Consider the following 12347-nt stretch of genomic DNA (forward strand, 5'->3'; position numbering starts at 1 on the left):
CTGCGCGCAGAGCTGGCTGCAGCCGGAGCAAAAAGCTCCCAGAGTGGCCAAAGGCCCCTGATGCAGTCTGGCTGGTGCAAGCCTTTTCAGACATCTGGGACAGTGGGACCCTTCTCTCCTGTCTCTGAGGGTTCAGCAAGAAGGGGCCAGGGCTGTATCAGTCAGCGTTGAGTACTTGGTACTGGGGCTGTGCTTGTGGTTGTCATGATGTCGATGGAAGTTATTTTCTAGTTTTTATCCACTAAAACAACCCCTGGAGACAGCCACTGTGCGTTTAATTCCCAGTGCAGCATGGGGCAGGTGTTCTCATGGTTTGCATTCTGCAAGGAGGAAACTGAGGTGAAGAACTTGACTGTGATCATGCAGCGAAAAAATGAGGGTGTCACTGGGGACACTGCTCAGGAGGAGGAGTGGGCTCTTTGGGTCGTACAGCACCTCCTGAGTTCTCCTTTCCCCCACCTCCATGGCTTCTTGTGGTCTCTGCTCCTCAGTCTGGCCTCCACATTGTAGTTGGAGCCATGGATGGTTCTAGAAGGCTGGCTGACCACAGAATCCTCCTGCTTCTAAGTCCCCAGGGGCAGGGGGTGGTGACCAGATGGCCAAGACGGGTGCATGGGGACTGTTCCTGGTGGCACCCAGTGTATCGCAGAGCCTGCGTGCCCAGTTCTGAGCCTGGCCAGCTGGGCCCATGGTGTGTGTCTGTTTGGAACATCACTGAGCCGCGACCTCCTTTGTAGAGGGGAAATTGGCAGGGTGGGTGGGAGGAGCCAGGTGGCTGTGTGTGACCCCTGACCTCTGAGTCGTGCTCGGGCAGGTTTCATGGTGGAAGGCTGGACACAGCACAGCCCCTCGCCAGAGGACAGCCCCAGCCCCTGTGGCACCCCATCCCTCGCTGGGATGGCAGAGCCCAGCAGCCCCAGGACCCTTGAAGCCGCCTGACCCGTGTCTGTTGCTGCTGTAGCTGAAGCGAGTGCGGGAGACTGAGGTGCAGCTGAAGCCGCTGGTGGAGAAGAACAAGCGCATGAACAAGAAGAACGAGGACCTGCTGCAGAGCATCCAGCGGATGGAGGAGAAGCTCAAGAACCTCACTCGGGAGAATGTGGAGATGGTGAGGCTGCCCTTTCCTCCCTCGCTGTGTCCAGCTCCCGTGCTCCCCGAGCCTCAGTTTCCCCCTGAAGCCCACATGGCAGTGCCCTCCCAGGAGGAGGAGCAGCAGCGAAGGCCCTTGGGAAAAGAGCCCCTTGTAAGGCCCAGGAAACACCCACTCCTGCTCTGGGAGCCGAGCGGAGGGAGCCTCCCCAGGGGGCGCCTGGTCTCTGCGGCCAGGACGGGGGTTGGAAGGTGCTCCCGGGTTCGTTTACACAGCGGCGTCCTCTGTCCATTTCACAGCCCAGAGGATGGAGGCTCGTGAGGTGAGCCCCTGTCCCTGTGCTGTGGCAGATCCAGGCATGAATGTGCGACCACTGTTGTGGGGACCTCTTGTGTCCTCTTCCTGCCACCTTTCAGAGCTCGGGTCAGAGCGTCTTCCGCCCCCCTCACAGCAGGAGCCTGTCACCCACCTCGCAGGCTTGGGTTTGGCTGCTGTGCACCCAGTGTCCTGCCCCGGTGCCCCCAGGCCCATGTGGTGTGCCCCTGACCCCCTTTAACGCATGGTCTCTCCTCTGGCTGTAGAAAGAGAAGCTCTCGGCCCAGGCCTCGCTGAAGCGCCACACGTCCCTAACCGACCTCAGCCTGACAAGGGATGAGCAGGAGATTGAGTTCCTGAGACTCCAGGTGCTGGAGCAGCAGCACGTCATCGACGACCTCTCGTTGGTAGGTCCGGCTTTGCACGGGTGGCAGCAAGTGACATGCAGCGCCAGGAATGGGCATCGGGGGAGCCAGGGCTGGGGTGAGGCAGGCAGCATTGGGAGCCCAGCCTCATCGAGATGTGCGCTCTCTCAATTTATTCTGCCAGACAGCAGCCCTGGCTTCTTTAAATCCCATCACTGCTACCCTGGAATGGTTTCCATGGTGACTCTTGCTTTCTGCGGGCCTCTGGGTTGCCATGCCTACCAAGCACTGTTGGTTTGGTGCTGGAGTCTCTGGCTTGTGAGGAGTGGGCCTGACTTGTCCCTGAGAAGCCTTTGAAGTCGTCTTTATTTAGTTCAGCAGCTGGAAACAGTGAGCCTGAGCCTGCACACCCGAACCTTGAGATAGGTCCAAATTGGAGGGCTCGCTGAGGCTGTGCGTGTCGTGTGAACTCTGGGGTGCAGTGGGCTTGCTTAGGCGGGTGGAGTGTTCTCTGCAGAGTTCTGCACGGCACGGCCTGGGGCCGCCTGCGGGAGCTGTGGCTGGGTCTTAGAAGCACAGCGTGTTCTGCCCACCGCAGCGGCTTGGGTCCCTCCCTCCGTGTTCACGGGGCTGTGAGCAGTAAGAGCTGGCGGCCGGCATCCCGGGAGGGCTCTGACTGTAACGGGTGGGCTCACTCGCCTGCCTGCTCTTGGCCTCTTCCGCCCTTTCTCCCCCGCTTTCCTTCCATCCTCCCTTTGCCCTCCCTCCCCTCGCTCCTCTTTTCCTACCCCATTCCTTTCTCCTCCTTCTTTCTTCTTTCCCTGCTTCCCTTCTTCCCTCTCTCTGTGCATCTTCCCTCTCCTCCGTGCTTTTCCTCCTTGCCTCTCTCCTCCTCTTCTTCCCTTCCTTTTCCTTGTCTCCTTCTGCCCCCCTTCCTTCCTCCTATCCATTGTCCATCCATGTTTGTTTCATTACAAACTCAGGAGGAAAACGCACACCCAATAAAGTGATGGTAAAGTCAAGTGAGGAATAATAAACCAAAACCGAGACTGAGGAAAATGAAGACAACCGGGTCAGGACCAGGAAGCCTGGAGCTCTGTGCTCTCCGTGAGCTGCTGCAGGAGGCGTTGGAAACAGGGAGCGCGCCCCAGGTTTCCTGCAGGGCATGATATGCCTGCTCCTCCTCCTGCTCCTGCTCAGGGGGCCCTTCCTACCCATGGTGACCGCCAGGAACTGGCCGCCCATGGCCTCTAGTTCCTCTCTCAGGGCAGTGCTGCAGGCGGGCTCTGACCCACCCAGTGGCAGAGAAGACTAAGTGTGGAGAACAAGCCCATCCCCTGGCTGGGAGGGGGCTCTGGGGGTTTGACCCCAGCTCTGGCCACTCGCGGAGCCACAGGTGTCCGCATTCCACTGCTGGTGTGGGCAGAGTCTGCCAAGGCCATGGCGCCAGTGTGCAGTCCCCACTGCGTGGTGACCCTGGAGAGGACAGGTGTGGTGTGACTGCTGGGCCCCGGCAGAGCTGGGCCTGTTTCCAGAGCAGGACCTGTGTGCATGGCCCTGTGTGCGTGGCTCAGTCGTTCTGCACAGTCACCTAAGTGCTCGGGGCCACCCAGACTGTGCTGTGGATACGGGGAGCCGTGGAGGTGCCGTGGGCTTCAGGAGCCCGCTGCTTGCTGTCTGGGATAGGAGCCAGCTGTGTTGCCTTGCAGGAGAGAGAACGGCTGTTGCGCTCCAAGAGGCATCGAGGGAAAAGCCTGAAGCCACCCAAGGTGAGCTCCCTGTGACCCTGCCCCTTCCTGGGACCGGCCCTCGGGGAGGGGCTTCCTCTGTAGACGGCTGTGTAAGGCGACCCACATCCAGTAATTTATTCATGGGGAACTTAGCGATGGCTTCTGTGCTGAGGCCTCTGGGTACAGTCATCCAAGGTGACCTTTGGGGATCTAAAGGACATGCATGCAGGCTCCTTACACCCTCCGGACTCCCTGTCCTGGGGACTCGAGCTTGGTGGTTTTCTCACGCAGATCTGCGCTCTGCTGTCTGACAGCGATGGTGTCTGCATGTTATGGTGGGGAGAGCTGCGGGCTGGGCTTGTGAAACCCGGATGCCCACCGGGCCAAACCTTGGGGCTAAAAAGACAGGAGTGACTTCAGAAGAAGGGTGTGGTGCCCACAGAGGTGTGGGCTCCTCTCCCTTCGTGGACCTGGCGCAGTGCCTGCTTTACTTCTGCGGGGATGGAGCTCTCTGAGGTGTCTGTCTTAGGGGAGCAGAACAGCCACGCAGGTGTGATGGTGAGTGGCCAGCGACATGGGGCCTTCGGAAGGGTGACATTAGGGAGCAGATTGGATGTGCCACACTGGCCCAGCACACTGGTTGGTGTAAGAAGCCGCACCAAGCAAGGCACGGTGGTGCACACTTGTCATTTCAGCACTCTGGGAGGCTGAGGCAGGAGGATCACAAGCATGGTCCTGGCTTGGATGACTTAGCAACTTAGTGAGACCCTGTCTCAAAAAAATTAAATCTAATCAAAAAGGGTGGGCATGTAGCTCACTTCAAAGGCCTTGGCTTCAGTCCCCATTGCTAGAAAAGAAAAGGAAGGTGGACCAATCCCAGAAGTGTAATCCTTGTACGTTATTTTCCTGGGGTGGTCTTGACAGAGTGCCACAAAATGGGTCACCCAGGACAGACAAATGTACTCTTACGGTGCAGAGGCCGGAGCCTGAACTTCGCCTCTTTTTAGCGGTCCCGGACGTCCCTTGCATGGACCTGTGTCAGTTCGCTCTCTGCCTTGGTCCCCACGTGGCTTCCTCCGTGCGCCTCTGTGTCCTCACATGGTGGCCTTCTGGGAGATCACAAGGCAGATCGGAGCAGGTGCTGTGGCCTTACGTTCGCATAACCACCTGCAGCGCCCCTGCTTCCGGGGAGGTCACAGCCTGCTGCGCAGGGGCCGGGACTTCCTCAAGTCTTCAGTCTGCAGCACCTCACTTTATACAGCCTGTGTTTGTGGGGCAAATAGAACGCCCCGGGCGCGGGGGTGGCTGCAAGTGCACGCTGGGGTTGGTGTTGCTCAGCGCAGTAGGAGGGCTGGTTTTCTGCTGTGTCCTGGATACTCAGGTGCGTGGTTTCTTACGCCATCTAATCCGATCCTCACAGCCACCCAGGGAGGTTGGTGTTAATTTTCCCATTTCCCAGTTGGAAGGAAATTCTGCAGGTGTAAAATGCAGGAACAGCTGAAGGAGAGACGGCAGATTGCCAGGGCTGCGGCCCAGGTGTTTCCCTCCAGGCCGGGCTGACCAGGGAGTAGGGGCCAAGTGAGAGGAGCCTGCTTATGACCAGCGTACATCTTTCCCCTGGAAACAAGTGACCCGGCTTTCCGAGACCTGGGAAATAAAAAGAGAGCTGGCTTTTGGATGCGTTCCCCAGCTGTGACTGGAGAACTCCTTTGTACCCCAGTCTCCCCTTCACGTTACTCTGGAAGCTCCTATCCCGTAGCTGTGGTGACCCAGCTGAGTGCTTATTGCTGTGCCATCTGTTGAGTAGGTGGGCCATAAATTTGTCTGCCCCCCTTAGCTCGTGGCTATGTTTGCTACCAGCATCCTGGGGTCATGAATAATGCCGCACTGGCCAGTTCCATTTTACTCCCCCACTGCTGAATGTTCCATTCAGTGGCTATGCAATTACTTAGTTACCCTTTCCCCGTTGCTGGACTTTCTGCTTCTATAAATGTCACCAAAGCAAAGCCCCCCTTGTGCAGAGTGCTGCATCCACAGAGAATTGTTCCCACAAATGGATTCCCTGTGGTCCCAGTGTGGAGCCAGTGAGGAGAGGCTTGGCTGGGGCCCCTGTGCCCCCTGCTGCTGCACAGAAGAGTTGCATCGTTTTGTGCCACTGCCTGAATTTAAGTACAGAGTCCCATTTTCTCCATGGGACAGGCATTAAAATCTAAGGGGTACATGGCTTGTCCCATTGACAAGCTATGCCTGGCATTATGCACCCCATAAATCTTTGGGGTGGGGTTTTCAGGAAACCTATTGTTTACGATTTTATCTTTTAAACGTATGCCGAAAGTGAATCCCTAATGCAAAGGCCCTGAATTTGAAATCCAGAGCATTAACACAATGCTCAGAATATTTCAGACTTTGGATTTTTGGGTTTCTGAGTTATGGGTAGTCAACTGATAAAATCTATACAAATCTGTACAAAGTCTTGGAAACTTGGAAATTTGAGACATTTTTGGTCCCAAGGCATTTCTGATGAGGGATATTTGACCCCTGCAACAAAAAGTTGTTTTCCCCCCTTTTCCAGGCTTCTTTTATTTTTTTTGTGTTTTTGGGGCAGGGTCTGCCTTTGTAGTTCAGGTTGGCCCCAAACTCACTATGTAGCCCAGGCTGGCCTTGAACTCGAGGTCGTCCTCCTGTCTCAGCCTCCCAAGTGCTGGGATTACAGGCGTGAGCCACCAAGCCCAGCATCCTGCCTTCTGAGTGTATTGAAGGGAAGGGAACTTACAGAGGGTTTGCACTCTTGTGGGTACTGCAGGTGAGTGTGGGGCTCCCTTTCCTGCCCTCCTACCCTGCTCACTGCATAGCATATCACAGGGGTCTGGGAGAGCCTCTGGCCGAATAGATGCCCTGCTGTCCTGGGGAAATGCATCTGCATGAACGGGAACGTCACTTTTAGGGAAAGAGTCCCACACCGTGAGAAGGCCAGTCTAGGAATCTGCCCTGAAACTTCATGAGGCAGCTCCGCTGTGTCCTGGGGCCACCAGCGCCTTCCCTTTACTCTTTCCCAAGATTCATGTGGCCCATTTTCCTCCCTTGTTCCTGCCAACGCCAGCATTGTGCTTCCCCCGCGTGGCTCCCTCACACAGCCTGAGCTGTGTGTGTGGGTGCCCCGCTCCTCCTCTGGCCGCTGCTGAGTGCCCCGGGGTTGGGCTGTTCCCAGCCGGATGCTGAGCTGGATAGTGCTGTGTCCTCCACCACCCATATCCATGTCCGTAGGACAGCCGAGCAGATGTGGTAGCCCAGTGATGGCGCCGTGAGGGTGGGGCCGTATTCACCTGTGCCCAGGAGTGAGGCTGGAGCCTAGCACCGTGGCTGCGACCCAGAACTCCAGTCCAGCTCCTGTGTTGAGTGCTGGGAGAAGCAGAGGGTGCCACAGAGGTCCTGCCTGCTCTGAGCTGGCCCAGGGCCTCAACCTGGACACAGTGGGCTCCGCTGTGGAAGCTGAGGAGGTGTGGCTCTTGGCCCTGCCTGTTCCCCGTCTCAGACTGTTGTCTGCCTGGGTATGGCAGATTTTCTAGGTGACAAGGCATGGAGACTTTTGCGGAGGTGGGAGACTAAGCAGGTCTAGGAGCCAGGCTGGCTGGACATGGCTCATGGTTCTACAGAGCCAAAAGTCCCTGAGGTCCGGAGGCTGATGGGCCCTGGCCTTGGTGTTTGGCTAGGATCGGAGTGGATGTCAGCCTTTAGGCTTATCCCAGAGCTCAGTAGTTGGAGGGTGGCTTGATTTCCAGGATTAACTCTTCTTCCCCCATTAGTTGATAGTTTTTCTTTGCCTGGTGTCAAAAACTCGGAGTCCTTTAAAGGAAGAAAGGAATACATGTAATTGAGGTGTCTAGGTGAGGCCAGATTCAGGAGTGGCTGGACTCAGGTGCTCACTGTTGCTCAGAGCCTGTCTCTCAGCTCTGCTCTCCTCCAGGCCGGCTTTTGTCGCTAGCAGATGCTTTCCAGATGGTGACCCAGGAGGGCTCTGGCTGTGTTGGTTTGTGTTGTACCTGCCTAGCAATCTGTCCAGTGAGAGGGGATCTCTTTGGGTCCAGAAGAAGGCCAGGCCTGCTGTTCCTTGGCTGGAGGGTACCTTGTAGGGAAGCAAGATGCCAAGGGCTCGTGGGCGCTGAACTGGAGAGCAGGGTGCAGCTCCACAGCTTTAGGAGGAAGAGGGCATCGTTGAAGTTGTGTCATGCCTGGGCCCTCAGCTGTGTTCCTTCATCAGGAATGGACTGTTGCTCTGTTTTGTGTGTGTGTGTGTGTGTGTGTGTGTGTGTGTGTGTGTGTGTGTGTGTGTGTGTGTGTGTGTGTGTGTGTGTGTGTGTGTGTGTGTGTGTGTGTGTGTGGTCCTGGGGCCTGGACCCAGGGCCTTGTCCGTGGTTAGCAGGCACTCTGCCACTGAGCTATGCTCTCAGCTATTTCTTATTTTGAAACACGGTGTTGATCAGTTGTCCAGGCCAGCCTCAAACCTGTGTCCTTCTGCCTCAGCCTCTCGAGTACCTAGGATTATAGGTACAGTGTAGGCCAATGTGCCCGGCTGACCGTCGTCTTTTAATGTGGCTGTGGCATCTGTCAAAATATAGACATTTTGCTCTTCTGTGTAAAAGCTGGCTACTTTTTCTAGTACTGCATACAAGGGCCTCGAATTCTGGTGTCAGGCCTAGCAGAGCTTGTCCACTAAACACAGAACTCTCCTGGGCAGAGGACTCTAGGACTTTGCTGTCACTCAGGAGTTGTAGTTTCCCCTGGACAGTGGCTTATTTCTGGCTGCATAGATGGTAGGCGAATCCCGGAGAAAAGATTGCCAGGGAGTAATCAGCATAGTGGGCAGACAGTGGTCAGCAGGATGCCTCCTGGAACCCAGGGGAAGGGTTCTCCCTGGGGCCTTGGGCTGGAGGCCAAAGACTCCCACCTGTTGCCATTGCTATGGCTGTCCCTGGGGCCTCACAGATGTCTGGGGACCCAGAGCCTGTGCCATGGTGTTGACAGCGGCTCTGGGAGCAAAGACCCTGGGGACAGGCTGGCAGGGAGGCTGTCCCCTGTGATGTACACACTCCGGGCTGGCCTGGAAACCGCCTCCCCTCCCTCCTGCCTCTGTGGTGCCACTGGCAACTGGGACCTGCTGCCTGGCTGTATCTTTCTGGCGTCCCCGTGCCCAGGCCTCTGCAGCCTGAGGATTCAAAGGACATCTCGGGGACCGAAGGGCAGGCGGGCTGGAGGACAGGAGAGGCTTTGGGGGAGGACTGCGTTTTTCCTGGGACTGCAGAGAGGCTTGGAGATGGGTATGGGTCCCGCGGCTGTCTGCTGAGCTGCCGCCCACCCCATGGAGTACGTCCTCTTCGTGCTCTACTTCTCCTTCTTCCTCTGCCTCTGCACCCTGGTGTGCCTCTACTTCTCCGGCTGCCAGGAGATGACCTACAGGCATGAAGGTAGGCGGCTGCGGGCTGGGCTGTGACGGTCGCCAGCTGGGCCCTGACGCTGCACACAGGCGCCCTGCGCACTGAGTGTTGGGGAGAGGTGGGGTTTGCCTTGCACAAACTGCATCTTAAATTCTGATTTGTTTGTAAAAAGAATTCAGCCAGCAAGACTTGGGTTGTAAGGAGAACGGAAATTGCTGGGGATGGAGCCCAGGGCCTTTGCACTGAGCTGCACCCCCAGCATATTTTTTTATCTCTTGTTTTGAAACAGTCTCACCAGGTTGCTAAGCCGCCCAGGCTGGCCTTAAACCTGGGAACCTCCTGCCTCATTTCCCTTTTAACTAGTAGGTGTGCTCAGAGCAGGCAGTTGATGGGGTCTTTGCTGGAAGGTATCACAGGAAGTGCCCATGGTTAGCATGGTTGAGACGCAGGAAGTTCTTCTTGCTGCTCTGCGTCTTCGCCAAGCCCGGTCTGTACCAGGAACCTGAGAAGCGGTGTCTTCTGGGCGGCAGTGTAGGTCCGGAAGGGCTGGAGAAGGCAGTGTGGAGTAGGTTGTGCTGTCTCTAGACAGTGCTGTGTTCACTTTCCGTAGCAAGACGCGTGCGTCTCGCTTTGTAATGCTGAAGCCCCACGCAGATGAGTTATGTCAGGCTCCCCTCTCGCCATCTTTAGGAGGAGGAACCTGTAGCGGAGACGCGGGCCCTGTCCATGTGGCACAGAAGCTGGGATTCAGTTCCCCTCTCACTGCCCAGAGGTCCCAGGGACTGTGTCATCGGATCCCCTCGGGAGCTGCTGGGCACAGGGCACTGCCCATGTTCGTGTTGGGTTCCTGGAGCTACTTCCGGCTGCCCTTGGTACAGCCCAGTCCTTTGGTCTTTGTCCCAGGGGGCAGCGTGCACCCTGCGGGTCCCCTGGGATCTGACTTGGGCTGTTGACAAGCGGCCCTCTGTCCTCCCTGAGCCCAGGGTGGAAGCCATAGTTCTCGCCGGGTGCTGGGCTTGGCAGGGGGGCACTTAACCAGCAGCCCCTGAGGTTTCGGGGCCCTCTGTGATGCTGGCTGTGGGTGGTCATACACAGCCTGGTGCCAGGGTGTCTGGATTGTTTGGAAGCCAGTGACCCGAAGATGCCTCCTGGGCCCCTTGGGTGGGGCAGGGTTCAGTGCCACCGAAGAAAACAGATGTCCCCAGAGGCCTGGCAATTAGCAGTGTTTACAAGTAAGCTGCTGAGGGAGGGAGGAATGCAGAGCACCTCTGAGGGCTGCATGCATCGGGTGCAGGCTGGAGGAGGAGGGGGGCGTGAGGGATGGGGTGTGGGGGTCCTGGGCTGAGGGGCAGGAGATGCTGCCACCACGGACACAGGTGGGAGTTGGGGGAGCAGGGCTGGGAGACCCCATGTGCAGGCATGGCTGACACACAGGTTTGGGGGTCGGGACAGGCAGGCGCCCTGCAGTTAGACCTGGAAGGCAGTGGACAGCAAGGGTGGGGAGGAGTCGGGACTACTTCCGGATGGCGTTGTTGATGGTGGCCTCAGAGCTGTCATCCCGTGACTGTGACTGCAGACAGCACTGGCTGCAGTACCAGGATGGGAGGAGCCCTCTGCATGGGGTACGCCCTGCCCGTCGTGGGTCCCTGGGGGTCTGTAGCAGCGGGTGAGAGGTGAGAGCCCCGATGGGCCTGGGATGGGGCTGTGTGGTCGTGTGACTCCCAGGCAACCCCCAGCATCTGGGCCGTGGAAGCCGCCCAGCCAGGGCTCTCTGAGTGAGTGAATGAAGGGATGAAACCTCACATCCAGGGATGTGTGGAGCGGTAAGTGCAGGGCAGGTAACCCGAAACCTGATATGCAGAGTGTGGGCCATTGAGCTGAGGCAGGAGGATCACCACAAGTTCAAGGCCAGCCTAGATAACATAGTGAGACCTGTTCTCAAAAATACAAAAAACAAACCAGAAGGTGGGAACCACCCGAGTTGAGTGGTTGGTGGGTATGTAAGGGTCCGTTACCCTGTTCCCTCCCGCTGTGTACAAGCCCCGAGTTTCCTGGAAGGGGATGTTAGGTGAAGTCTAACTGGGTGTAGGCCTGGTGAGGACATGTGCACTCTCCCCCGGGGGCCTTTCCCTGCCCCAGCAGCTGCCCCTGCTCACCCACACTGTCCCTGTGGAAGGGGCGTTCACACCAGGCTTGTGCCCTGCTTAGTGTCCCGGAGCATTGGGCCCTCCTGGGTGTGGGGCAGGCTCGGCCCCCTTTGTGCTCACAGGGTGATGGGTTCCTGCTGCCACTGCTAGGGAGGGAGCCCCCACTGGGCTGTGCCCCTCCCTCCCTCCGGGCACTCCCTGAGCCACCAGCTGCAAACAAGCTTGTGGCCCGGGTCCAACCGGAGCCCACCGCCCGAAGTGACAGTGACGCCCAGGGCCTCACGTCCTCAGTGTGTTCCTAACGTCCTGCCCACGGCCTCTTACAGAAGCATGTTGTGGAGACATTTTTTGGATTTGACGAGGAGTCCGTGGACTCGGAGACTTTGTCGGAGACGTCCTACAACACAGACAGGACCGACAGGACCCCGGCCACCCCCGAGGAGGACTTGGATGACGTAAGCAGGCAGCGGCACAGGCGGGACGCCTACCCGCGTCTCTTGCCAGGCTGCTTCCTTGGGAGCCCCACCCCAGGCTCGTTCCTCCCTGCACTGCCTGAGCTGCGGCCCATGGGAAGGTGGTGCCCAGGACACGGGTGGGCCTTCTGCAGTGGGCCTTTTTCCCGGCACTGAGTTCAGCAAGGGCAACGTCTGAGCCCCGGTGTGGTTGCCATCCGCAGCTGTTCTGTCCCCGCCCTCACACACGCACACGTGCACACCCACGCACACCACCCAGTGGAAGCAGCATCACTGCCTTTTGAGTACAAAGATGACGCATAGTTGCAGCAGAAAATCCAAACACTGCTGAGCAGAGAGGCAAGAAGAGCTGTCCGAAGCCCCATCACCCTGGGTCGCTGTGGCCCCCTCTCCCGACTGTGTGTGCCGCTAAGCTGCACACGTCATTCGTGCAGACCTTCCCCTTCCTGCCCACCCAGCCTGTCTCCCTGGCTACTGTCCCCTCCCTGGCTCTTCTGCCTCTCTCCCTGCGACCCCTTGTGGCTTTGAGCCCAGGCAGGGTGCTGGGAGAGGCAGAGGTGGCTGCATGAGCCAGCTGTCCTGTCACTGGGACGCAGTATCTGGCCTACCTGGCTCACAGTTTCTGGTGGTTCAGTCCACGGCCAGCTGGCTCTAAGGCAGGAACGTCATGGCAGGAGGGTGTGGAGGAGCAAGCTGCTTACATGGTGGCCAGGAGCAAAGCAGGGGAACAATGCTAAAAAGGAGGGGGCAGGGAGCAGATAATGTCACACCTCCACGACCACCCAGACACACACA

At 57.9% G+C, this 12347-nt stretch overlaps 1 protein-coding gene across 2 annotated transcripts in view; it reads left to right on the plus strand.

Annotated features, from left to right (window-relative positions):
• Jakmip1 (janus kinase and microtubule interacting protein 1) overlaps positions 1–12347 on the plus strand; it is a 93361-nt gene that overhangs the window by 53213 nt on the left and 27801 nt on the right. For both annotated transcript variants that reach the window (XM_033758774.1, XM_033758775.1), the window contains 4 exons: positions 962–1108; positions 1672–1812; positions 3480–3539; positions 11406–11534. In XM_033758774.1, the coding sequence (XP_033614665.1) occupies positions 962–1108; positions 1672–1812; positions 3480–3539; positions 11406–11534 (477 nt within the window). The remainder of the gene's footprint in view (positions 1–961; positions 1109–1671; positions 1813–3479; positions 3540–11405; positions 11535–12347) is intronic.

The sequence above is a fragment of the Fukomys damarensis genome, unplaced genomic scaffold (assembly GCF_012274545.1).
Source record: "Fukomys damarensis isolate Sample0158 unplaced genomic scaffold, DMR_v1.0_HiC HiC_scaffold_35, whole genome shotgun sequence".
Taxonomy (NCBI): Eukaryota; Metazoa; Chordata; class Mammalia; order Rodentia; family Bathyergidae; genus Fukomys; species Fukomys damarensis.